Source organism: Aspergillus niger (genome assembly GCF_000002855.4).
Source record: "Aspergillus niger supercontig An07".
Classification (NCBI taxonomy): domain Eukaryota; kingdom Fungi; phylum Ascomycota; class Eurotiomycetes; order Eurotiales; family Aspergillaceae; genus Aspergillus; species Aspergillus niger.
In genome coordinates, this window is record NT_166523.1 from 1,588,497 (window position 1) to 1,614,689 (window position 26,193).

Below are 26,193 nucleotides of genomic sequence, written 5' to 3' on the forward strand. Positions count from 1 at the left end.
CGAATGATTCGACAGCAACGTCAAGACACAGTGATAGCTCATCCCAAGGAACAGGAAGGAAGAGAGTAGCGAGGTAAGGTCGCAGAACATCGAACACATTTGAAAGAAAACAGCCAAGAGATCGAGAGGAGAAACAGACGAGGAAGGGAGAACAAGAAGAGGAAGCTAGAGGCGACACACGGTCTGGCCACCATGAGAAAGGGAAAGTCACTGGGCGAAAGGGATGAATAGATGGGTTACTAGTACTACTCACCGGGTCAGTGATGAGCGCGCCAGCTGGGAAGTCCCGAAAAAGACCGGTAATCTTCACCAGAGTCCAGACGCACCGACGAGAGGCCCGGCCCAACCAAATCTACTGAGTACTGAGAGGTCGGAGGTCTGATTCTCATGCCAGAGACTCCGCAGATAGGCTTGCAGCCCGTATTCCTCCGTCGTTTGAGATGCAGGATCTAACGGGGAAGAACAAGTGGAGGTTGATGCCGGGATGCTGCTTCCAGCTGCATGTAAAAGTCCCGTGCAGAGCAGTGATAGGGTAAGTGTTAGAGGATATATACGGCAGCGTAGACGGCCGAGGAAAGGTTCTGGAAATGGCAAATCATAATAAATAAGCTGTCAGAATCCATGGGGTAAAATTGACGAGACACGGAGACACTCCATATAACCCAAATCAGAAAGGTGCAGGTGGGCTGGCAGAAGAAATCGCCCATTTGACGGATCTGCGTTCCAGTCAAGCTTAGCTTGCAGAGGGACCCAGAGGGGACAACGGTCATGGATGCCAGCAGGACGAAGGATGAGGCTACCATTTGCCTTCCGCCGGCCCGTCTGGTGATTGCCAAGGCATGGCAATGACTGCCGTAGAGGAGGAATTTAGGGCAATTGTCGGAAGATACTGTGTACAAGTTTGAAACACGGCGAACCAGCCAAAGCTCAGGTAGACAAAGAGTCGCCCTCCCACCATTCATCAATCAAATCCATCACTTTCTCCTCTCTCTCCCCCCCCCTCCCTTCCCTCGGGGCTCTACCGTCTCCAGCCCCGAGCAAACGCAGAAGCGGGGGGAAAGATCCAAGCCCAAGCCCAAACCCATACATACGTAGGCCAGACATAATCTGAAGTTAACTTATTGGATACGAACGTGGATGAGACGAGCGAGTCGGTGGACTCGGGTCAAGGGAGTCAAACCTGTTGTGCTGGTCTGCTCCTAACTCGCTCAGGAATTCGCCCCCTGTCAGAACAAGGACCGTCGTACGTCGACGCAGCAACTCCACTCAGCGAATACGCCAATGGCGGGTAGAGAACGGTCGTCGGCGAGACATCCACCTGGGAAAGGTGATTGGAATGACTAGCGGGAGGGTGCTAGCTTGCTCGGAGGTGGGCCATCATGCTAAGCAGGGAGTTCCGGCCGAGCCTTTGTTTCTCGAGGGGGAAATGGAGCAACGACCCTGGTCTGGATAGTGTATATAAAAATCCCGTAGCCTGGAACGGACGCGGGAAGCTAAACCAACACAACACCAGTGAGAGAAGTCAAAAAGGGAGAGCGCGCGCGCACATCACGACTCCTCAATCACACATGAACGATGTGCGGTAGTGGTTCCTCCCCATCGACTAAGAATACGACTCTATCGCGCAGAAGAGAGAAAAAAAAAAAAGATCGCGGGTCAGGCTCGAGCCTAAACAGTACCCACGTCTAGTTTCCCCTTTTTTCTTTTCTTCTGGCCTCGCTTTTTTTCCTTGTTCTTAATTTTATTTTATTTTCTTTTTTGTTCTTTTTGGGTCTCCGGCCCCCTTGGGTCGTGAGGCCAGACGAAGCTAGACAGGGAAGCCATGTACCTTGTCAAAGGGGAGCAAGTTTGACCCTTCTGATGAGAGCAAGAGCCTTCCTGTCAACCTTATTTGCTCTCGATTCTAGGTCATCCTCGTGGACACAAGCCCCCGAGAACGGTCGGAGGCCGGGAGCTTAGCGCGTGGGTAAAATATGTGAGAGGTGGGTTGTCATGAAAGTGTCTAATCTTTTAGTTCCTTTTTATTTTCCTTATTTCCTTTTTTAATGATATGATAGGCCGTGGGCGGGTGAGGGTAGTAGCAGTAGCTCGAGCTGTTTGTTGTTATGGTGAGAGAGAGAAAGAGAGACAGAGAGAGGCCCCGAAAGCCACCACCGTGTCATGGCGGTTGAGATGGAGAGAAAGCTACTCCAGAGAGTGAGTTACGATTTAAGCATCCGGCTGATTTCCTAATTATTGTCCTGCTCGATCAATGAGCATCACAGATCATAGATCATGGACACATGCAGGAAGACAACAAAGGGAATTTAGAAGATAATATAAAAAAACCAACAAATTAGAAAAGAAAACGGGGTTGGGGAGCTTATACTTTGTACACAACACGTAAGACCCCTCTCAGACAGGATTGTAGCCTTAACCTGTAGCGGTAGTAGTCTCAAGTAGGCGTGTACTCCGTACTCCGGATAGGATTGGCGTCGAGGTGGATCCCCGTAAGCCCATCCATCGTATCTTGCAGTTGCAGGGCGAGTTCTTTCGATGGGTCTCTGCAATTTGACTTTCGTCCCGAGATTTCAGGCCATGAGGCACTGGTGAAACAGTCGAGTTGATCACATTTGCATCAAACCACAGAAATTAAATGAGCCCGACATGAATGTCTTAGACGCCCCGACCAGCTGACTGAGCGAGTGCTTGGGCCAGAACGTTGGAAATGTACATCGGATCCAGCCGGAAGGGATGGTGTGGAGGAGAAAAAGTGAAGCAGGGGGTGGGTTGAAAGGCGTTTTTAGTAGCAGCCGTGCACGGCACACAAGAGGGAGGGGAAAAAAAATGAGAATGATGTGAGAGGGAAATAGTGTTCAGTAGGGTGGGTGGGTTCGGACGGGCGAACAGGAGAGAGAGAGAGAGAGAGTGAGTGAGTGAGGGAGGGAGAGGGAGAGAGTAGGTGAGAAGGGAGTGAGAGTGAGGGAGTGTGAGGGAGTGAGAGACAAGAGCCAGCAGCCCCCCCTCCTTCATCTGCCCCGTCTTTCTCTCGGTCAAGTTCCATCAGACAAACACCGATCTTCCCACCCCGGCTTCAATTCAAAAAATAAAAATACAATTTGCAAGATAAATTAAAAATATAAAATACACACGTCAACCAACCCCCTCATCAAACTAGACTACTACTCTGTAGACTACTAGACTATTAAACTGCCGTTATTAAGCATATTCTGGGTTTAGATTATATCTATCATTATTATTATTATTATTGCTAGACGGTTAATAACGATTAACCTACCCGGCCCAAAGTGGACTCACACATGGTCCATATTGATTGACAGTCTCCTCCGGCCCTCTTAGTTAGCTCTGCTGCCCACCCACATGGTCGATCCCCTAAACTCCTAAGCCCGGATTTGTGTTTTAACTGCCTGTTGCGACTCCATATCAATTCGTCCACTCTGCCTACAGTATCTGAGTATAGATACATGATAATATCGACCGACCAATGACCATTTTAGGTAATTAACTTCTTAAACATACATCGCTACCTACATCTCTACTGTACATAGCGCAGCTATTTCCCGCCCGTTCCCCCGCCACCGGATCTCCACTTCCGTCCGTTGGGCTTCTCATCCCTCACTTGCTGCCAAGCATCAATATCAAAGAAATGTAACCATAGTAAGACACATGAGAGGATTTTGTATACTGCGAACATTATAAGGAAAAGAGGATGTCAAAGGGAAAAACAAGAATAAAGGCTTGGAGAAAAAGAGGAAAGAGTCTCGAAACAACGTAATCATCCGTATAAAAAGGTAAAAAACAATATCATGCCAACGCCATCCACACATCGCTCACGCAAAGTTATCAGAACGGTCAACCCAGATATCTTCCAGTTCCGCAAAGTTCTGGAAGTGCAATGGACGATGTTGATCATCGTAGAATCTCAGGGGGGTGTCGATCTTCACGTACACCGGCCGCTTCTCCACTCCGCCGAAGGAGCTGCCCATGAAGCTGTAGTTCCAGACGTTGTCTTCCGGCACCAGGAAGTATCCACGGATCTTGTCACTGAGCAACAGCTGGCACTTCTCTCCCATGCTGGTCGAGAATCCTTGCGGTTGATCAGATGTGGTATCACGATTCTCTGCTCCCCACTTGTAGCCCTGGGGCGTGAGGCCCCAAGCCGCGAGTGACACCGATCCAGGGGTGAAAGATACTGTCATGGTAACCGTCTTCTTGTCCCAGGATGAGTGGGCGTTCATCAAACGAGCATGCTGTGTAACATCCATGGCCGTCATGTAAGGGGGCTCGTTTCCAGAGATGGTGTGGATAACACCCAGAGGCTCGAGGTTGTTGAGATAGTCGTGCTGGGGCAGCTGCTGCGGCAACTGCACCTCACGCGTGTTGCCCACCTGGGGGATCATGACAATGGTGCGGATTTCCTTCACCTGATCGTTATCAGGAGGGGAGGTACCGTACAGGTAGCCAGCAACTTGCACACGCAGATCCGCAATCGTGATGAATCGCTTGAGGACGTTCTTCGGCATGATGTAGGTATATCCCTCGTCCCGGATATCATCCGACGAAATGTAGATGTTGTTCGACCTCGTGCGAAGGTTGGACGTCGCGATTGCTCGTGTGCGCCACTCAGTCTTGGAGGCAAACGATTGCTGCTCGTACTGAGACGTGGTGGTGACGATGATATCCTCACCACGGACGTTCTGTGTCTTCGTCGTGACAGCCGTGAGTTGCTTCTGCTCTTCCTGCTGCTTTTCAATCTCCGCAGCCTGCTGTCGTTGAAGTGAAGGAGCACTGATCTCCATACCGAGGATGATATCCCGAACTTCACTACTGGTCAGACTCTGAACGTTGACATTGTTCTTCTTGCCGTAGTCATTGAGAATCAAATCACGCAATTGCACTTCAACCTTCATCCAATCCTCATCCGACAACGAAGGCCAGATATGATGCTCTTGGGTGATGACACTCTTGTCAGGTCTGAGGATAATCTTCGCCTTATCAATGTTGACGTGGAGGGCTCTCAGAATGAGAATCAAACGAGAGAAGGCAATGTAAGGTGAGATTGACTTCAGCCACTCATCGTACAGGTTGAACAAAACCATCTGAGGCTCGGTTGCCCGGAGAATCATATCCGCAAGCTTCTCAACCTTCATCGCGGCCTGGAAAGGCAGCTGAAGCTCGGAAGCTCGGATGGAAATGTTAGGGAAGTCAAGCAAGTGGACTTCAAGGGGATCCAACAGACCCTTACGGGTAACAATAAGCTGCTTTGGCTGCTCCTCAACAGGTAAGGATCGGATGAGGGCCGCAACTTCTTCTGCTGTCTTCCACTTGGCCAACTGGCCCAAACGCTTCTGTCCAGCCCAGACACTGGTGTGAATGATCTTCAAGAACAATTGTCCTGTTCTGGGGTTGAAGATGAAGATAGCACCGTTGATGGGCTTGGTCGTAAGGTTACCTTCGAAGGTCTTGTGGATGGTGACACGGTAGACATTGGTATCGTCAATGAACAGCTGAATCTGAGGACTGAACAATTCCGAGTAGTTCTGGGAGTTCAGGAACTCCTGGTTACTTTCCGAGGCATAGAGCTGCAAACCCTTCCTGATACGTTCCCTCAGGACATACAAGGCGGGGTTCGCCTTCATGATCTTGGCCATAGCCTGCTGGATCAGAGTCTTCAAACCAGGGAAGTACTGTCCATATGCCGAGTACAGGTTGTACGCGAGATCAATACCAATCATCAAACCGGTAGCAGAAGGATAAATACTCATGCTGTCGGTAGTGTAGTCGAGATACTTGGCACGAACATATCTCTCAATGTCGTGGGAGTCGTAGTCACCATATCTCAACTGCACGTCAAGCCAGAACTTGTTTGTCGTGGTTGGCTCGTACACGTCCTTGGTATCGAACAGCAAGGAGGGACGAGTGACGTTCCACTTGTTCGTTGCGAAAAGCAGAATGTCGGCGCAAGAGCTGTTCATCTTGTAAGACTTACGTGGGTGGATCGTCTCCTTCTGAACTGTCTCGATACCCAACTGCTGAAGCTCCTGATCGAAGACCTGGCATAAATCCATAACGACGGACTCGTGAATCTTCTGCCACAAGTGGGCACGGAAGATCTGAATCAACGAGATTTTCAGGGTCGGAATTTTACCGTGCAAGAAGATACCCGTGAGATCCAGCTGGACCTGGAAACCAACGTACACATTGGCACGGTTGATGGTGGGAGACCACCACAGAGTGAACCGACGGTTAGGGATCTGGTTCAAACCTGATCTTTGAGCGTTCGTCAGCTTCTTAAACTTCATCGATTCCTCGAAGCCTGAGGCACGCTCCCAGAAGAGACCCTCCCACGATGGGAATGCAGTTGCCTTAAACAGGGTGTGCTCAAGGATGGTTTCGACACCACCAAGGGCCTGGATGACGTCGGTACGGTAAGCATTCAAGTTCCACAGCTTTCCGTCATGTCTCTGACTAGTCCACCAGAACGGGTTACTCTTCATCAGCTGGTATTGCTTGAATTCAGCGCGAAGACGGAAACCCTTGTCGAAGCTGAGCGTACTGCGATCCTTCTGGAACAGGGTGTTGATACGGGGAAGACCACGGTCCCAGCTGTCCTCCAAATCCTCCAACGTCAAACGGCGGTTTTGCTGCTGAGCCTCCTGCCGCTTCTGCGAATACTCCATCCACACTCTCTGAGAATCAATGAATTCGGCTTCCCAGGGGATGATGTAACGGAAGATGTTCGGGATCAGGGTCTCTTCGTCATGTGACATACCCGCACGGAAGTGGGTGATACCCGTATCCGTTTGCTTGGACCACCGCTTGTCGCTAGCCGGAATAAGGATGTGGGATCCAGAAATCATACCTAGACCTCCCAGTTCCTTGGGGGTGTAGAAGACAGCGGGAGGGAAACGCGAAGGCATCTTAGAGTTCAAACCAATCTTGACACGGGTCTGGATCTTGGTTTCGCACTTGACGATCGTATCCAGAAGGTTGACAGTTGATACAGCAGCTTCACGATAGTAGGTGAAGAGTGCGATCAAAGCCGTGTTCCACTTGTTTGCGATCTTAGTAAAAGTCGTAGAACCGGACGACATGAGAATCTGACGAATCCGGTTGTTGAACTTCTGAATATCCTCCTCTGTGACCTGGAGGAAAGCATGAGCTGTGCGCTCCTTAGTCGAGTTATCGACAAGAGACCAAACGCTGTCCTTCACCGAGAACTCCTCATTCTGGTTGCGGCACTTGGGAAGAATGCGGACTTCAAACCCGGACATAGAGAACAGAAGGTTCGGGTTATCCTTGCTGTAGACGCTGGCGAAAGTGTCGTCCCATTCGATGGTAGTGATTGACCTCGGCAGGCGGTTCTTCAAATCCCAGAATACAGCACGGCCCAAGTTGACATCATGACGCATCAAACGCATGCGACAGTCACGAGGCCAACACTTCTTGTTCTTGTATCCAATGACGTTTTCGAAGTTGGGATCCGGATTCTCAGTCAAGAAGCGCTGGATCAAGTCTCGAGACTCGTCGGCAGAGAAACGAAGGAAGACCCAGATCTTGTCGACGTAACGCGTGTACAGACGAATGGGATGTTTTGTCTCTGTAGCACGGTCTCTGAACTGCAAGAAATCGTTGGGGCTCGCGGGGGGTCCAGCCATTTCACTAGCTCTCTGCAGGCCGAGGAGCAGCAAATCGATCATCAGGCCATAGTACTGGAAAACGAAGCCAGAGAATTGCAGACCACGGATCAAACCGTAGCTGTTGGTATGGTTCATGTCCTTGTAGCTGAGCTGCACGTTGTTCTTGGAAGTGATGTAATCAGCCAAGTTGTGGTCCATGATAAGGCGAAGCATGCGGTTCAACAGAGTAAGATCCATCTTCTCATAAACCTTCGACAGCTCGGTCTCGATCATAACGTTCGTCTCGCCATCAGCAGTCTCCCAGACATTGTCCAAGTTGTTGATACCCTGAGCCCACTTGTATGTCAACAGGGGTGGCACCTCGGAATCCGAGGGCTTGATCCAGGCGGGGAACAAATGGCGCTGCTCTGCCTGGTACCACAGGTACTGGTCAAGGTAGGCGTCGGTGATCTTTTCGATAGGCTCCACGTCGTACACTGGGTTGATGTGGCTGTAGTTGTCGTTCATATCGATGCCGACCTCCTTGAAAGCTCGCTGAGTCAAGAGGAAACGCTTGATTCTGGCTAGGGTCGTTCCAGGAGAATCGTAAGCCTGTTCGATGAGAGCGAGCTCCTCACGCTGGCTCTGGTTGAGTCTGCCCTTGACGGAGTAGGATTCGCGCAGACGTTCCAAAGCAAGAATCAGGATCTTGGTGTCGTGCTTGTAAGAAACACTAGGGAAGGGAATCGGAGAGAACTTGCGAGATTCGAGCCAGTGGACCATGGTTGTGTAGATAGCCACAGCTTCCTCGGACGACACGTAGGGACCATCCTTGAGGTAGTTGTGCTGGCGCTCTTGCTCAGCCTTGAGCCACAACCGGGTGAGTCGACCAAGGTTCTTCTTCGCAACTGTCTTGTCAACGGTGGCACCACGACGAATACGTTCACGGTTGTAGTGAGCGACGGAAATCCACCAATCGGCCTTGCTCTTGACGTAACGGAGAATGATGTTCTCAATGGGCGCTGGAAGGCCAGGAACCTTCCAAGGGATATTACTCTTCCAGCATCTCCATGCCTCCGAAAGGTGTTGGAGGACAGTGTTGACCTTGTTCTGCTTGATGCCCTCGGGCATCATGTCCATGAGATCCGCCATGACAGACGCACGGAGTTCAAGATCAAAGTGAGACTCTACACGCTGCTTGGTGACAGTCTTGGCAACACCCTTGCTGTGGCGACCCTCGAACTGACGGGACAGCAAGTTTCCGAGCCATCTCTCAAGCAGAGGGATGATACCACGCATGAAGAAGAGCCAGACACGCCAGGCCGGGGCCCAGAAACCGCATCCAGGGCCCTTACCCACAGGTCCGGAGTTGAAGCGGTAGTAGATCAAATGCTTGAGATCCTTGCAAGAACGAATCTGGTGCATCAACTTGTACTTGTAACGGTACATACCAGTGAGCTGTCCGACGTGGTTGAAAGCATACAGGATGCCGTCAGCCAGCTGGAAGGCATCGATGTTACCCAACCGATATTGCACCTGAGCGTCGACAATCAGCTTGGTAAGACGAAGGATCTCTCTCATCAAGTGGAAAGCATTTCCGAAACGAGACTTCTTTCGCTCCTTAGTGGTCAAAGTCTTGACGGGCTTCAAGTTGAAGTTGTAATCAAGATGGAGGTAGGTCAAGTTCTTGCGGTGGATCAACAAGTTGAGCATGTTGAAACCCTGGCGGCAAACTTGCAAACCAGCTTCAACCCAATCGATTGTCGTCTGCTGGAAGAACTTGGTCGACTTCAAAGTCTTCAACAGATTCTGCTTGTTCTGAGCCTTCGGCTTCTTCTTGTGGAGCTCATTGAGGACGAACGTCTTGAGCAGCTTCTGGTATGAGACGCGGACCTTGACAGGCTGGCCCTGCGGACAGTGCTCCAGATACCACTGCTTCACGAGAGGCACATCCTGGGCGCGCACCATCTTGCCGGAGCGCTTGTTGAAGGGATGAGGAGCCCACCAGAGGGCAATGGCGGACGCGGTATCGGGTGTATACAGTTCCTCCTCGGCGAAGAACGGCTCGAAGTCGCCAGGGAGCTCGAAATCGTCCTCGTTGTTTCCTTCACCAAAAATCTCATCTTCATGGCTGACAGTGATATTCTTCGGCGCGACGGACCGGGAGGAGATAGGGTTGATGACGGGGTCGAAGTAGAAGGCGGGGAGATTAGGGTCTTCGGTGCGGACATATACAACTTGAGGGTGAGAGTACCAAGAAACCTTTACGCTTCTCGGGAGGGTATTGTACAGGAAGGGGTAGGCAACGCGGTATTCCGTGCGGATAGGAGCGCGGAAAATGATACGGTCGATGGCGTTGAATTCGCTGAAGTCCTCGTCATTGGGGTCGATATCCTTGTACAGAGGCTCAAAGCGAGGACCACCGGGGATAGCGACATTCAGTGCCTTGGCGGTAAAGAAACTGTTCAAGTCAAACATATGGAAGTAGTTCTGGTCGACAACGTCACTCAACAGCTGATGACTTAGTCGATACAGGGTAGCCATCTGCGGAAGTGTCAAGTTCCAGCTCTTGTAACTCGGTCCATTAACATGGGGAGTATCCAGCAGAGGCCGGTGATCATAGAACCACTCATAGACAGGAGCATCCTCCGACTCATCAAGCTCCATCTGAATAGGTTCCAACGGCTCCACATCTTCAATGTTTTCCGACCACGATAGCGGAGGTTCTTCGTCATCGAAAGGAGGGAAGCGCATTCTCTTGAAGTGTCTGCGATCACTCTTCTCTCGCCGCATGCACACCCACATGGTAGCCCATTGGGCGTGGAACACGGGCTCAATGACACGGGGAGTCTCATTGACCAAGGTAAGGCAACCATTAACATGATACAATACCTTAACTTCCCTAGCCGATTCCCAAGGCATGGGCATGTTCTCCAGCAGCTTCAACACAGCATGGGGCATGAACTTCAACGCGCCGAGGTAGCTGCGCTTCTCGTTGCTGAACTTCTTTTGCGACACATCGCCAATGTCCCTAACGATCTTTCGCAGATGCTCCGGGGGCATATCAGCCTTTTGTGTTTCAACAAATCCACCCTTTCTCTTCTCGCCGAACCGGTTCCGTTGCGTCCGCAGCCATTCATTCTTCTTCTGGGCAAACTTTGCGACAGTCGGATCCGCAGGCGGTTGATATCCCGGTGGCGGAGGAGCCAACGGCATCGAAGGCGGCGCCGACGCACCCCAGCCCGGAGGCGGAGGGGGAGGCAATGATGCCATGGTAATGGGTTGTATATATGAAGGACGCTCTCTGCTCTGATAGACGGGCTGGAAGTTTCGTGACTAAGTCGCGTCAAAAGATGCACGGGTCGTGACTTATCGCGAGCTCATCGACTGCAGCTCAGCGACGCGAAAAACGGAATGGAGGAGGGGGGAATTAAAACACGTGGATAAAAAGAAATCGCGTCGGAGAAATGAAGCTTTGCCCCGAAGAAGATAAACCACTCCTGGACGATCCCCTTCTCACGACGGGAAGGTGATAAGACAGCTTGCTCCAGTCTCTTCTTGCTTCTCCTGCCTTGTTTGATGAAGCAAGTCTGAAAAGAGGTGGCGGCTCTGCTCGGGCCGGTACTAGTCCGCATTGGGGATAGCGCGTTCTCGCCAAATTAGCGCTAGCGCGGCCGCCCAGGGCTCCGAGCGAAACCCACACAAATCCAGATTACCGCGAGAATTCTACGAGGTCAACGACGACAACCGACGACGCCGCCGCCAATCTCTTGAGACCACCGACCTAGAGGTTCAAGGACAGACAAAATGGCGAACAACAGACTCCAATACGTGAGTATAATTGAATCTCTGAATATTAAATGAAATGGAATACTGATCTATTGTTCTTTTTCTCTGCAGCGCCGCCGGAACCCGTACGTTTGAATTTTCCCTCTGTTTCTACCCCCATCGTGCCTTTGTCACTCCCACCAAAATTTTTGTTATCGGTCGCTACAGTGCAATAACGATTTGTCCGATTTCGACGCGATGAACCGCTGCTTTGCTCTTGAAATTTTATATACGCCGAGATATCTATGAATAGGGTATTGATGGATTTTGTTCTTCAGGTACAACACGCGGTCCAACCAGGTCCGCATCATCAAGACCCCCGGCGGTGAGCTCCGTTACCTTCACATCAAGAAGAAGGGCACTGCTCCCAAGTGCGGTGACTGTGGCATCAAGCTCCCTGGTGTGAGTGCTCCCGAATGATTCATGTTGAATGGTGGTGGTGTGTGAACGGGCTGCAGGATGGATGAAGGGTGGAGTGTGTGTGCGTGGGCGATCGCTTCGACCAACGCACAAGGAAACGACAATATTCAACACCACCACCACCATTCGCGATACAAAGGATAGGAAGGAAGAGCAAAAAATGGCTGATGGTCATCTTTCCACCGATATAGGTCCCCGCCCTCCGCCCCCGCGAGTACGCTCAGATCTCCCGCCCCAAGAAGAACGTCAGCCGCGCCTACGGTGGTTCCCGCTGCGCTGGTTGCGTCAAGGACCGCATCGTCCGTGCTTTCCTGATTGAGGAGCAGAAGATCGTCAAGAAGGTCCTCAAGGAGTCTCAGGAGAAGGCTGCCGGCAAGCGCTAAATGCATCATCATATCAAATAAATGGTGTTTTTTGTGATTAGAGGAGCGAATATGGAAAATTTTTAAAAATTTGGCTCGGTCTATGGTTCTTTTCTTCAATGAACAGAATGGCGGCTAAAAAATGACACGACGGGGTAATATGTACGGGTCGTGATCCCAATGAATGAATTTTCTATTCATGAAATGAGATTTCCATTTTTTTCACTCCTCGCTGCGGTCCTCGCCCTCTGCCTTGGTGTTGTTTCCCTTTCGCGTTCGCCGGTTCTTCATACTGGGATCCGATGTTGTGAATCATGTGTCCGTCGCATCGCACCACACCGTAGACTCATGTTTCAAGTCCCAATTATCCTAGGCCGTATATCTGATCTGGTCTGCTCTTGTGCATACACCGCCCAAATTGCCAAGAGCGAATACCCCAGTTCAACAATTGTCTTTACACCTCTCCCCCCACACTCCCTACCAAAATGAACCAAAATCTACAATCCAAACGGAATCTTTCCCAAGACACCTACCAGATATAACACTATCTATCTATAGCGGCCCAGAAGAAGTAGTAGTCCAAGCCAGCAGCATACAATATCCATCAACCAATCAGTAAACCTATTCTCCGAACAAAATACTTACTGTAGATGGTGGATGGCTAGATCGAACGAACGAACGAAGAGGCTAGTTACAGAAGTGTGTATAGGGTGTGTAGGTAACGTAACCTGTTCATTTCATTCTCTGCACAACCAACCGAAAGCGGAACCGATGGCTTGCCGTGAGACCACTCGGCACGTGTGGATCAAAAGTACGACATATCAAGATCAGTTCAATCAACAGGAGTCTAGGGTCTAGTTGAAGGTTGATGTAATTATAATCACTGTTTGAGTTTGTAGTCAGGCTACTAAACTTGGTATCCTGAACTATCGGACTATGAGACATAAGTACCTATCTGCTTATCTACATATTTATCGTGCTTCTCGGAGCACGTACATCGCGCGTCCGACTTCGGTTACCATACCCTTAAGGGGAAGGATAGAGGTAAATGGCTTGAGAGGGGGGAAGGGGAAAAGCAAACACTAAGAAAAGAAATGAAGAGGGAAAAAAGAAAGAAAGGGGAAAAAGCCTCAATGCTACTAAGTACCACTACCCACTACCCGGGGATGTCATGATTCCGGACACCTGGTTCAGAAAGAGAGAAGTGCCAAAAAAAAAAAAAAAAAAGAAAAATGCAATCAGTAGTAAACATAGCCGAATGACTTGATGTTTGTGATACCTGAGTATTTTTCCTTGGATTTGACACAGCAAGTTCGGTTTGTTTGGTGGCAGTTTGGCTTAATTGATATGCTGGCGGTAAGATCTTTTAGCGCGCAGTGGTTTGACTGCTGCTGCATTGTCATGTCTGGGCATTACTTATCCAGCACAGCACATCATGCTACTTAGTACATACACGAAGTAAGTCATTTGGTACTAAGTGGGTAGGTACGTAGGACATCCCTAAGACAAGGTGAGTAACTCGGACCGAAAGGATAGGGATTTATCGGAGGAAGGAAAATATATATATATTTAAGTCTGATTATCGTGAGAGAGTTTTACCACCACCCTAGTAGACCCAATCCCCTCGTATCCATCACTATTCCTAGTACCTATTGTCTCTAGTAGCTTTCGGAATATTCGGGCTGTCTTTAGTATCTTCATATTTATTGTGTGTGTGTGTGTGTGTGTGTGTGAAAGATATTGAGTGACCTCATAAGCACTTAATTAGCATTCATTATAGTATAGAATCGATCAATGGATTATTGTTTTACCCTCCTCCCCCCCCCAAAGATATTCTGGCGGCAAAAGAACCTAAATCCACGGATCATACATCATGATGACAGATTCACACACATCTGCAGAGTAGTCTGGCCACTATTGAAATAATCCTGGACCCCTGTTCGCCTGCAGATGGCATGCAGCTGACTGACATGAATGACAGTCTGACAGGCGCGTTAGCCATCGGTCGTTCGGGGGTCGGTTGATCATCCGACATGAAAGGAACCCACCCTGCGGCTACTGCTGCTGTTGCTGTTTTTCTGCTGCGGTGGTGCTATTTGAGCCCATCTGTCAGCGAAACGAGATGCGGTAGGTAGATAGACATTAACTTGGCGCTGGATTCGTGGCAGAGTAGACTGGCAGTTAGTATATTTAGTAAGGGCTGTTTGATGATAAAGTTGTTTGACAGGGAGATCGACCAACTAGCTGGGTTGAACTTGGAATTGTTGAGCTCCAATCGAGTGGTAGCAGCAGCAGCAGCAGCAACAACAACAACGCAACAGTCAGACCAACTTCAACTGACTGCTCTCACCCTGCGTTGGTGCTCACTCATTGCATCTTGAAAGTTCGAACTATTCGAAGGATACATGAGGGAAAATGTTACGTATGATGCTGAGGATGGCTCGATTGCCTCTTTTTCTCTCTGCCTCATCCATGTAATCCCATGTACCATTCCGTGTCCTGTCCCATCTTCTCAAGCGGTAAGAGAGGGATGTGAGGTGGGGGAAGGGAGTGGCTTGAATAACTCGTCTCTGCTTCCAATAGAGTATCACTGGGTGCACTGTTAATGTGTGTAATGGAGGATGATGCACCTACCCTTTGCTGGAAGCGGGGTGAGGGAGATAGCCCAAGAAAGAACTGGAAAGTATTGGTGAGAGGACCAGATCCGCGGAAAGTCCGAATTGCAATCCATCCCCCATAACAGTGAGATGCTAATATTGATTTGAATGCGAATGATTTGTGTATTGAAATTCTACCCAACCCAGCCTGGCCCGACAGATACATACAGCGACACGCTCAGCAAGCTTCTTTGGCCCAGTCGCTTGGCTCTTCTGGCATGTGCTGAGGGTGACACCAGCCTTAGCCGCTGCTGTGACGGTCTTAAATCAGATATAATCTCGTGGTCAAGTAATACTAAAATTTGAAGGGATGCTATCGTTGTCTATCACGACGCTAAAGTATCAAGGAGCATGGCGTAGGTTAATCGGGTGGGGGGAGATTGGCAAGTATCACACCGTTATGGCCCGGTCAAATAAAAGGCACGGGGATGGATTGAGCCACGCTTCATGCAAGATGCAGGATACATCCTGGCAATGTCTGATATCGAATCGAGAAGGCAAAGAAGGCAACTACTTACATCTGACTCGATCGGATTTCATTGTAATTTTGTATGTTGGATCGTCTTGATGATTGGATCACGCGGAGTCAGATCCTCAGTTTATCACAAGTGAATGAGTATAGAACTATCAAGTATGTCAATCGCATTGTGGTCCTCAAATGGCCATGATTGCTGCTATTGGCCAAAAGGCCGATTGGTGAAGAGGGCGGCAAGGAATCGCGAACACTCGAAATGGTGAGTGGGTTCCTGTGAGAGTGGGTTTCTTCTGTGGCGTCCAACTGCTGATTCAACTTGCGGATGTCATCAGGGATTGGGGGTATTCGTGGCTTTTTTGGAAGACACAACTGGCACTAGTTCTTCCCACCGATGGGGACAATCTCATTGATCCTTTGGCCGATGACTCGCTAGCCGCCTCGTAGTAAATATGTTTCTCGCATCTCGGCAGCCATGTTGGTGATGAGAAGGACATGTGAGAGCAAAAATGCAGAGGCAGTCAAGTCATGGTGATAGTATATCGGACCCCCCGTCTGACGCAGTTCTAGACTTCAACCCAGCGTCTTGGTTAATCTACTTGTCAAGGTGCCACATGAAATTTACCTTATATGGCTCAAGCGTGCTTGAGCATAGTGCTCACTTGCGGATGCATCCCATCCGACCGTCCATGCTGGTGGGCACCGAACTGTTGCCGATTAGCCTTAAACATTCGGCGCGGCCCGTTTTCGAAAGTCAAAAAGTCACATTAACGTAATGGCTATGGGGCCAGTAAGGTACTTTTTGCGCGCTGTCACATCAAGTTACAGAAGACGGGCGCGCAAATTCAAAGTTTAATAGCCGCCTAGGATATCCACTGATGTGAAGGACGGCAGAAAGGGAAGGAGCACCACCCAGGAAATGAGGAGAAAGACAAGAAACCAAGACAACGGAGAAGAAGCGAAAAAGCAAAACCAAGACAAGAGGCCGAAAAAGGAATGCACGACCAGGGAAACCTTGCAAGGCAGAGGACCGCAACGATCTAGTCCCGGCGTTTCTCGGGGTGTAATCGCAGAGGGGCGCTACTCCCAAGCGAGTAAAAGGTAAAGCAGCCCGATATATGCGGAATGGGGAGGAAGACAATGTCTCTCCTGATTAGCTAGGTAGCTTTTGGCTCCTGAGCTGAGAGCTGAGCGTTCCGCACACTTAGAGAGCGACAACCGGCCAGATAGCCCGGTCACGCCGGATCATTCTCAGTTGCGTTGATTTGACCCCCGGAAGAGTCCCGCCACTGGGATCGAGATTTCCACCGTCTGCAGGAAGGAGCTCATGCATCTGCTAGAGTGAATATAACACCAAGCCTGCATCGCTGGCGGGCGTTGTCATGCTAGGTACCTTCTTACTAAGGCGTAGAACGAGATTTCCACCTAATCAATATCCTCGCAACAACTCCACACGTCTGCGACTGTCATGCAGCGACTAGTTGTAGCTAAGCAAGCATGCTACTCTAGTGCCCTTCATAACCTCGTAGGCCCCGTCCTTTTCATCCTGCAGACGACCATTCCAAGCCAGTATGCTTGGCAACATGGGTTCTTTGGGGGACAGCCGTGTCTCATGAGCGGGCACTCGGTGGTCCGAATCCTTGGTCTTGCTTATTGTTTCAAACCATTCCCATCCTGCTCGTTGGCTACCCGTTCCGAAATATGGAGACCGAAGGCGGGGGTGTATGAGAAAGTCGCGCACTAGACAGGAAGCTAAGTCAGTAGCTATTGCTACTAGAGTGCTTGCAATGCGTAGACTTTGCTGGCTTTAAAATCGATACTCTGGACCTTTACTGTTGGTGAGGACAGTAGACAGCTGGGGAGCATAAGCGGTTCGAGATAGAAAGAAAAAAGTGCAGCAACCGAAGCTAGGGTGCTGCCTGTCAGGTACTAATTAGGTTTGTATCATGCCACTGGCAAGAAGCAATGCTGATATCCTACTACTGTCCAATTAAAACGGAAATTGACCGCGTGGGTAAGTATGAAGATCAATCACGAGAGATTGAAGGACAAGACCATTGCAGACCTGCCGCGTCACGGTTCCTGATTGGAAGCAGAGGAGGGCGGCTCTTTCTTCCATCGAATAAGAGTGTCTAGATCCGACAAGTCCTTCGGATGATAAGTAGTGCTGTACGCAATTATGAGTCGTCGGTAGCGAGAGGAGGAAGAGGAGACGATGGCAGTGGTCGCTAAGCAAGTGACAAGGGACGAAAGGCTTAGTCGCGTCTAGTCCGTGGGGAGGGGAAGACGAAGGAGGGGCAGCAGGAGATTTGGAAGAGCGATGGGCTTGGAAACTAGTAGATCCCTTGGGCACCCATTCCGATTGAAGGAAGGATAACGGGCAAATCGATGGACTAAAAATAAACGAAATTTTGGCGCGAAAAAAAAAAAAAAAAGTACTGGAGCCGAAAGAAAGGCGGATGGAAGGGTGGAAGAACGAAGATACGCCGGAGATGCTGCCTGCATGCAGGGCATGCAGGTGAGCTACCAGACTTTCTTGACTTTGTGTCTTTCTGACAGCCTGAGGGGGAAACGGACGAGCCCAGCTTCGCCCTGAAGCCCATCAAACAGCTCGTGATTTGTGCTGCTCCGACGTTGACATGAAATCAGATATAGCAGCATCCTTGCTGGGGTCCGGTTGAGCCAAGTCGTTCGTGTCTCATGCTTCTCAACCAATTTTTTCTCTATGCGTGCATTTTGCCTTATAGGCGATCATGCATTTATCACGGTTGGCGTTAGCATCATGGCCTGCATATTCCCACCATTTCCTTACACCCGTTCCGCTTGGTAACCCACCATATCAGGCCCGGAATGTCTTAGCGGGAAACAAAAAGAGGAAAATTGAAGTAGGATAAATAAATAATTAGCTAAATAGATTAAAGAGAAATAAGACATAGAAAATCGAACAATAAATAATAAATATTAAGTATAAGACAATAAAATAAGAATAATACAAGAAAAAGAAAAGAAAAGAAAATGGTTGTGAACTTGAAGCGCTACAGCTCTTCGCATTTCGCACTCTTGATGAGTCCCTGTTCAAGATCAATGAAGGGTGGCACCTTATTACTTGGCCTCAGGATAAGTAAGAGGAAGACAGTGACAAGTTTACATATGACTTAAAGATCGAATGTCAGATGAATAAGAAATGATAATTGGATCGTGATAGGGTAGTGATGATAATCAGAAGAAGGAAATATTAATAAAGGAGAGAAAAATCGAAACTTTGATACGGGACAATGCATCGCCCTAAGACCCCAAGCCAGGCAGGCTATCAATCAAGTACAAGACACCCAACTATGCAAGTCAGCCAAAAGTCTTTCTATCGATCTAGTGTTGTTGCACCGAGCTTCTGCTATACTCCCATCTGGAGATCCGTGGAGATTCCGGGGCCAGCCAGCAAGCCAGTAGGAAACGAGTGGACGGCTGCTCCCCAGCCGAGAAAGCCTGAGTCCAACGCAACACAGTCGGGCCCTGGTCCCGCCATGTCGCAAAAAAGGGGAGGACATGGAGCGGGATCTGCGCAGCCAACAACGCTCCCCAAATCGAATGGCTCGTTGGATAAGCGAGTCCCCGACGTGGTCAGTCCGGAGACATGGAAAGGTGACATGACTGTAATCCCCATCAACGCTCCCGCTGTCGTATTGTAATGAGTGAACACATTCTTCGTCGGTCGCGGTCGTGATGTCACTCGTGGGTGGTACCTGCCTTTGGGCAACTCGTCCTCGCTCATCCGCCCACGAACTTTTGACTTGATTTTAGTAGCTTTCCCTCCCTTGGCCCCGGATCGCTGGCGTTGAGGCGCCGGTGGATCCGAGCTCGAGGCTTTTCTGTAACTCGCCTGCTTCCTGTACCGGGTGGTGGATTGGACGCCATTCTTGATGGCTTCAGTCGTTAAGCGCCAGTAATTCACAGCTTTCTTTCCGGGTATCGGTTCTTCCCGGACTGCCTCAAAGCCCTATAGTATAGTAATGTGTTCTTAGTATCCAGTGATCAATAATGAAGCAAGGAAAGGAGGAAGATCAGGCGGACTCACTGCGTTCATAGACAAGTTGTGCCGTACACTGTTTTGCCAGCCTTTCGAGCTGAGATCTCTCCCCTTTGCTGTGTTTTGTTCAAACCAGTTGTAAATCCCTTGAAGGGACAGCTTCATTTCCGGATTGGTCTTGAGGGCCATTTCGATAAGCTTAGAATACGGTTTATCATCAATACTGTCGGGAGAGTCCGGCGTTTCCAGCTTCAGCGAAGGGTAGGTTAGCGCCGAGATTGCCGGTGACGGTGGTGGCAAGCTCGCTGTAGGACAAGCCGTTTCACAAGCATCTGACCGTGACATCCCCGACGGTGTGCGATAAGAAGTAGACTCATGCGAGCATGATGAGATGGATCCTGGCTCACGTAGCCAGTCTGATGGTGCTCTTCTGTCCTCAAGGCGCCGTAGTTCGGGCTTAAGTTGCCTCATCCTGGGGCCACCAGCTGCCGCCAACGAGGACGGTGTGGCAGGTGTCTCAAGGCGATGAGATGGAAGTAAGCGAGGCAACCCTCGTTCCGGTAGAGAATTCGGAGCTGGTAGTGATGGGGGCAGTGCCATCTTCCATGGATATTGGTGCTGAGGAGACAGTAACGTCGGCTCTCCAGGGCTAGTTGCAGAGCTGGAACACGTCCAGTTCCCGATTATCGAGCAGGGATCACGATGGTGAGAAGGGTCCAAACGAACGCCATCCGAGACGGAAGTGGAAGGGGTCTCTGTTTGTCTGGTGAAATCACCAAGCCCACGGCCAAATGGATGTGAATCCGAGGGTAAGCCATGAGGGGGGTAGAAACGATCCATGTCGTCCTCACAAAGAATCAAACTTCTCACGATCCGTCTCAGAAGCTCTGGCCTGACAAGGTAATGCCTAGAGATCAATACAAGGAGAATAAGAGTAAGATGGGGAAGCGAGGGTACACAAAACGTGCCAGGGAGATGAAGAAAGCCCTGTGAGATGGGGAGGTCAAGCAAGAGGGGTTGGCTAGAAAATAAATATAAAAGACGTGTGACCACTCAGGACGAGGAGACTCTATAGTTCACTGGGAGCTGTGAGGCGAAAGAAATGCCAGCTCATAAGATATTCTTCTCTGTTTTTTCTTTTTCTTTCTTTTTTTTTACTTTTGTTTCTCCCTCCTTCTTCCTTGCTGCACGAAGCCAGCCAGCGCGATGCATTTTCCTGACAAACAACCGTGGCTCTATGTATAAAATGGAGGCAGATTTGCCCGACGAACCCCAGAAGCAGCAAAAGAAACGATAATTGGGGTAAAATGGTAAAATATGACCCGCGAACGAAAATGACTTGAATAGAACTTGAACGTGAAATTAAAAGAAGGGAAAATAAAAAAAAGAATAAGATAAAGTGGAAAAATACAAAAAATAAAAATAGAATAAGGACAAGAATAAAATAAAACGATAAGATTAGAAAGTAACCCGACAAAATCAAACGGGAAAATAAAAAGAAAAGCCTCTCACTCACTCACTCACTCACACACACACACACACACACACACACACTCTCTCTCTCTCTCTCTCTCTCTCTCTCTCTCTCTCTCTCTCTCTCTCTCTCTGTTTCCAGCATGTGCTCTAGGGGAGGTTCTGGCCGGAGTAGCTTCGTTTCTACCGCGGGAATCGCCATCAGGTTGTGGAACAGCGATCTAGCGGTGCAGCTGTGGCCAATGAACTCAGTGGGCCGAAAAAGAGAATGAATCTGGTGCTTACAAGGGGGCCTGTCATGGCCGTACTTTGGTGGGCTACTATAACACTGGACCGACGGGGGTTGGAGTGGGTAGCTTTGGGAATGGCGGCCACCTGCAGGAGGCCTGCGATAATTGCGCTAACCACGACCGACTGAACAAAGGTCGGGTGCAGAACTCCTGAGGACTTGCCATTGGGCCACTTTCCTAGCCAGAGCCATCAGCACTTGGGAAAAATAGAAGACCAAAGAGCAAATTTTCTCAGATATTCCAACCCATTCCCGATTCCCCGACCAGCCGAAACCCTGAGAGGAACATGCAGCAGGGTGGCATGGTTTGACATCTTGGAAAACCCGCACCACAGTTGCGGCCTTTCCTTCGTCCGCGGAGGCGATACGAATCAAGCCAGACCAGGCTATTTAGAAATAAGATTAGAAATATGTAGCATTAAGTCCCATTTAATAGGCAGACCGACAGTCCCCAGATGGCGAGACTACTCATTTGACAAGTTGGGAACCAGTGGCGGGTTCCACGGAGTGGGATAGAGATCGCAAGGCACAATGGGGAAGAGATGAAGGAATGCGGTTCATTTAAGCATGGCCCGCTACGCGCATGTGGAAACTTTGATCTGCGACATCCGATAATGTAGTTTCATATCAATATGATATATCCTAGCTTGGCCGAGATGGGATCCAATGCCGTAGGAGGGAGTTAAAGTTTCCAGCCCAATAAGGTTGACCTCTGCGGTAGGCGGGCCGGTGACGGACAACGGACCCCGAGCGTGGTGGAACCTTCAAGATCGTCAGTCCCATCCCAACCAACACTGTACATCACAGTAGTCCAGTACAAATCCTTCGAGCGACAACAAATTACTTCCGGTAGTATATCTGGGAAACATTGTCAGTATATGCCAGATGCTAGGGCCTGAGCGACACGGAATAACTCACTCGCTTGAATTGGAAGTGCAGTTGCAAAATTCCCTAGATCTCCTGTAAGACTCTTCCTGTCTAATTTCCTTGTGTCCAGGACATACCTTATCAAATGTGCTCTTGAAACCTCTTTCCCTCTTCGCGCTGTAATCCCATTCCTTGTCAACGATCCGAAAGGCAATATCCTCATACGGTGGACCGGCCATAAAACGAATCAAACAAGTATCCTCCTCTCCAGCCGCTGCAAAGGATTGTCCCCGCTTTCGTCCATGCTCTCGTTCAATGCGGTAGGTCGGTGCTTTTGTCTTGTCGATCAAATCAGGGTAGAAAATATTGAACTTGTACCCCTGCACGACTTTGGGGGGCGGGTTATCATGGTCATAATGAGTCTGATTGTACTTGTTCCACTCATAACCCATTTGAACACGGTTAAAGTACCGTGGTTTGCGGGGTCGGTGTTTGCTCGCCCATTGTGGCTGGGAAGTTGTGCTCACAGCTTCCTCACCGGTAAAAATCTCCTCGTTTTCACTGACCCCCTTGGCCAACTCTCGCTCATAGAGCGCCTTGGTTGCCTGTGAGAAGTCTTCATTAGGAATCGAGGAGAATCGAGTCGAGGCTGTGGCAATTGGAGCGGTCGTTGCTTGGTTGATGGGAAGCGCCGATGGCTTTTCTGCCTGCCGTTGACGGAGAGGGACATAGCCCATCTTCAAAATCTTCTGTCGCTCGCGAGCCTACGAAGAGGTCAGTATCGGCAACATTGTGCAGGAGGAAGTGTAGCCTACCACTTGGTTAAGGAATGCATCTTCGTCCACTATCTCCAAGACTTTATCTTCCGGTCGGATTTGAAGCAATGGGTCAGGGTCGAGTTCACGATATTCCCCGCTATCAACCGCATCTGGTGCTGCTTGGATAATTGGCGCCAGAGGGGCCAGCTTGGCCCGCACAGATGCAGCTTCTTCAGACTGCTGTTTACGCAACCCACGAACCCTCTCGTCTATAACGGCCTGGTAGACTTTCTTCAGCTTCGCCCGAGCCTTCCATACAGTAAGGCTGCGCAGAAGCTCCTCCCAGTAGTCGGTATCGATAGGCTCGTTGGAGTCCAGCTTTTTCCTGACCTGTATCTCAAGTGTTTGTAGCTGTTCGTAAGACTTAGGACTCAATAATCTGTTTATATCTGCGGCCACAGAGCTAAGCGCACGACCTTCGGGGGCGGTGGTCTTCTGACGGTCTCGACAAATCACTTTCATGGTCTGCAATAAGGACAGTAAGTTAGCCCGTAGTCCAGATAGCATGCCATAGTGCAAGAACCATACCTTCCAGAAATCCCTATTTTGCGAGTTCTTCTCAAGACTCAAAAATGTGTCGATATCCTTTTCCAAGTCGAGTAGCTGGTCCTGGGATAGTCCCTCGAATACACCATCCGGATCTACTATATCGAGCTCCGAGTCCGCAATCTCATCGTCAAGGGGGTTCCTTGTCGGGTCAATCACCCGTAACGTGACAGTGAGCCAGTCAATCGGCTTTGCCCGTCCCTCTTTCACTCTGATCTCTGCCTTCTTTTTCGCCTGTTTGAGAACGAAAATGTCCTCTTGCGCCACCCATTCCCGCACTTGCTCGTCTTCCTGAAGCTGATTGAGTCGGACCTGATCCCTCATGTTCCGAGGCCGGTTCTGCGATGCCCGCTCATCTCCATCTCTTCTATCGCGATACCGATCCGTTTCGTCATATCTGCGCGGGGCTTTTGGGGAATGGCGCGAGGAGGGCGATCGAGACCGACTTCGCTTCGAACCCGTGCGATCGGGCATTCGATATGCCATTATGGCGCTTTTTCAACGTGGTTTCCGAAGAAACCAAGTGTATCGGTGAGTAACGAAAGATCAGTTGTTAACTATCTCAAAGATGGATGCGAAGAGGCCCAGAACCGCGAGGTCTGACATAGTTTCCTCCAAGCTTTCTGGAGAAACGGGTGGTCGCGCGCCAAGGATGGGAGGTATAGCGACCGGCAAAGTTTCCCTAATGGCCACGTGCCCCGAGCGGCTCCATGTGATCCACCGCGGGAGGGAAGCCTGGAGGAGCTTCCCACACCTTTCCATCTATTTACTCTGGAACCACCCATCAAAACACCCGCAAGCGACACTCGAGAGATGTCTGCGCGGTGGCAGAAATTGCACATATCAAATCGTGCGCCTGCGCCACCTCTATTTTATAGATACACCCTTTTCAGAGATGGATATGAGCTGTACCTAACCGATCTCACGTATATTTGGTCCGAGCGTCCCAACCGCCAGCATATTCTGGGAAGAGCCGTTGAAGAGGATGCGACAATTGACCCCAGCCAAGATATAGATCAGTTCAATATACTTCTGGAGAAATTAGGGGAGGCCTTGCGCAATGACCCGGGTACCAGCACTGTACTAAGGCGTGGACGGGAGAATGATACTCTACACCTGACCACTACAACAAGCCTACCGGCCCCACTTGAGCCTCTGAAGTGGAATTTCTACATGGCTAGAGAGAAACAGCGCTTTTCGACTACTCAACTGCTTATCCCGCATATAAAGTCTGAGGCTGCCTGGGAGTTGCGCCAGCGGGAACTAATCGAAGTTGTTAAACGGAAGGATTGGCTGCTGTCAAAGCTACTCGATAAGCTTGAAGCCGTCGGGCTTGATCTCAGCACTATCTTCCCTAGTATTCCTGGACTCAGGGCCAACCACAAGGGCTCAACACAGTCACAGGCCGCCAAGTATGTTAGTGGAGCGAGACCTTTCGATGAGGATGCCTGGCTTGAGGAGAACAACGCGATAACATCTGAGACCGGATTCGCATCCACCATTTTGGAAGAAACAGAAGATTCTACCCTTGATGATAATCTTCTGCTACTCGAAGATCTCAGCGCGCCATCAGAAGGATGGTGGAGGAAGATGTCCACCGTTAACAATAACACCGAAGCCGTAGATGCCAGGACCCCGGAGGACTCGACGAACATGGACACTACGGACGGTGGTTTGGAGACTGAGGATGACTTTGACGATGATGATGACGATGATTTTGAGGTACGTACCTTTCCACGCAATGCAGTGCCTTGTATTCATATTTCGCATTTCAGCGACAAGAGACCCCCCCGAGACTCAGACCTCAGCCAAACCACCAAACTCCCCCTTCAGGGCCAGGCGAGGACACAGCAACAGAAAGTGAAGATGACCTTGAAGATCGAAATGGGGGACCAAGTACAGCGAAGTCTCCGGCATCACGAAACACTTCCAGGGGCCTTGGAACAATCGGAGGCAACAGAAAACAGCCCCCACAACCAGAATCGCCTCAAACATCACCAGCATTAGCAGATGTCGACGCAGCGATACCAAGACGCAAGACCCCCACAACCCAAGCAGACAGCGACCAAACAGCCTCCGAGACAGACGACGACCACGACGACAATCATCCCTCCCCATCACCCTCACCGCCGCCCTCAAACCGTCAAACAAAGCCCCGCAAAATAGGTATGATAGGTGGCAAGAAAGCCGAAAAACAAGCCTCCCCACCAGCGTCACCAAATCCCGAATCATCCAGTAAACTCCAGTCAAAACCCCGCGGGATTGGCGTCATAGGTGGTAAGGGCAAAGCAAGGCAAGCTTCCCCACCATCATCACCGCCACCAGAAGCCGAATCATCGACCAAGGCCCACAGACTAGGAGTGATAGGCGGCCGGAAGAGAGAAAAACAAGCCGCGTCGTCGCCAGCAGCTACAGCAACGCAGTCCTCAGGGCCACCATCCCCTGCACCAGCTCTGGACGAACAACCCGCAGAGCCGGAGAAGGAAGAAACAGAGGAAGAAAAAGCGGACAGGAAGCGGGAAGAGCTGAAGAGACAGCTTGAAGCTAAGAGCAAGGCGCCTGCTAAGAAGAAGCGGAAGTTTTAAGCCACTTTTCTGCTGGAGCTATCTGTTTATATCCTACCTGAGGGCGGATAGGTACGTGGTTGTCTGATCGGGGGGATTTACCACAGCAGTTTCAGGGGGAGGGGAAGGGGGGGGGGGGGGGGGGTGTTTGTAATAATGATCAGGGGTGATGACTGTACATACCAAGTCGATCTTGGAAAAAAAAGAGAGGGATTTTGGTCAAGATCACATATTATGACCGGGATGGAGATAGG

The 26,193-nt window shown here is 50.0% G+C and overlaps 7 protein-coding genes across 7 annotated transcripts; 4 read left to right on the top strand and 3 right to left on the bottom strand.

Annotated features, from left to right (window-relative positions):
• Positions 1 to 17: 17 nt before the first annotated feature.
• Positions 18 to 2,756, top strand: An07g07410 (uncharacterized protein; the record flags this gene model as incomplete). Its single annotated transcript, XM_059748584.1, has 11 exons — positions 18 to 73; positions 114 to 206; positions 377 to 532; positions 617 to 681; positions 728 to 825; positions 1,143 to 1,288; positions 1,370 to 1,443; positions 1,908 to 1,982; positions 2,116 to 2,166; positions 2,467 to 2,588; positions 2,673 to 2,756. Coding segments are annotated over 11 exons (1,020 nt in total), but the record flags the coding sequence as incomplete, so codon positions are not given.
• Positions 2,757 to 3,220: 464 nt separating this feature from the next.
• Positions 3,221 to 10,892, bottom strand: An07g07420 (uncharacterized protein; the record flags this gene model as incomplete). Its single annotated transcript, XM_001391779.3, has 3 exons — positions 3,221 to 3,226; positions 3,278 to 3,437; positions 3,835 to 10,892. 3 exons carry the CDS (start codon positions 10,890 to 10,892, stop codon positions 3,221 to 3,223), a joined length of 7,224 nt encoding a protein of 2,407 aa, XP_001391816.3.
• A 534-nt stretch (positions 10,893 to 11,426) lies between these two features.
• Positions 11,427 to 12,250, top strand: An07g07430 (60S ribosomal protein eL34; the record flags this gene model as incomplete). Its single annotated transcript, XM_001391780.3, has 4 exons — positions 11,427 to 11,450; positions 11,520 to 11,533; positions 11,726 to 11,849; positions 12,059 to 12,250. The coding sequence occupies 4 exons, from the start codon at positions 11,427 to 11,429 to the stop codon at positions 12,248 to 12,250; spliced, it is 354 nt and encodes a 117-aa protein (XP_001391817.1).
• Positions 12,251 to 14,184: 1,934 nt separating this feature from the next.
• On the top strand, positions 14,185 to 18,483 carry An07g07440 (hypothetical protein; the record flags this gene model as incomplete). Its single annotated transcript, XM_059748585.1, has 17 exons — positions 14,185 to 14,244; positions 14,457 to 14,588; positions 14,665 to 14,766; positions 14,850 to 14,880; positions 15,087 to 15,145; positions 15,307 to 15,427; positions 15,591 to 15,801; positions 15,876 to 16,053; positions 16,245 to 16,459; positions 16,544 to 16,592; positions 16,699 to 16,813; positions 16,911 to 17,078; positions 17,603 to 17,694; positions 17,814 to 17,876; positions 17,918 to 17,971; positions 18,106 to 18,243; positions 18,400 to 18,483. 17 exons carry the CDS (start codon positions 14,185 to 14,187, stop codon positions 18,481 to 18,483), a joined length of 1,872 nt encoding a protein of 623 aa, XP_059601002.1.
• A 266-nt stretch (positions 18,484 to 18,749) lies between these two features.
• Positions 18,750 to 20,222, bottom strand: An07g07450 (uncharacterized protein; the record flags this gene model as incomplete). Its single annotated transcript, XM_059748586.1, has 2 exons — positions 18,750 to 19,352; positions 19,431 to 20,222. The coding sequence occupies 2 exons, from the start codon at positions 20,220 to 20,222 to the stop codon at positions 18,750 to 18,752; spliced, it is 1,395 nt and encodes a 464-aa protein (XP_059601003.1).
• A 1,762-nt stretch (positions 20,223 to 21,984) lies between these two features.
• An07g07460 (uncharacterized protein) lies at positions 21,985 to 23,861 on the bottom strand (the record flags this gene model as incomplete). Its single annotated transcript, XM_059748587.1, has 5 exons — positions 21,985 to 22,002; positions 22,063 to 22,095; positions 22,149 to 22,775; positions 22,827 to 23,294; positions 23,358 to 23,861. The coding sequence occupies 5 exons, from the start codon at positions 23,859 to 23,861 to the stop codon at positions 21,985 to 21,987; spliced, it is 1,650 nt and encodes a 549-aa protein (XP_059601004.1).
• A 687-nt stretch (positions 23,862 to 24,548) lies between these two features.
• On the top strand, positions 24,549 to 25,960 carry An07g07470 (uncharacterized protein; the record flags this gene model as incomplete). The annotated part of the gene is made up of 2 exons (XM_001391784.3): positions 24,549 to 25,097; positions 25,151 to 25,960. 2 exons carry the CDS (start codon positions 24,549 to 24,551, stop codon positions 25,958 to 25,960), a joined length of 1,359 nt encoding a protein of 452 aa, XP_001391821.3.
• Positions 25,961 to 26,193: the final 233 nt, after the last annotated feature.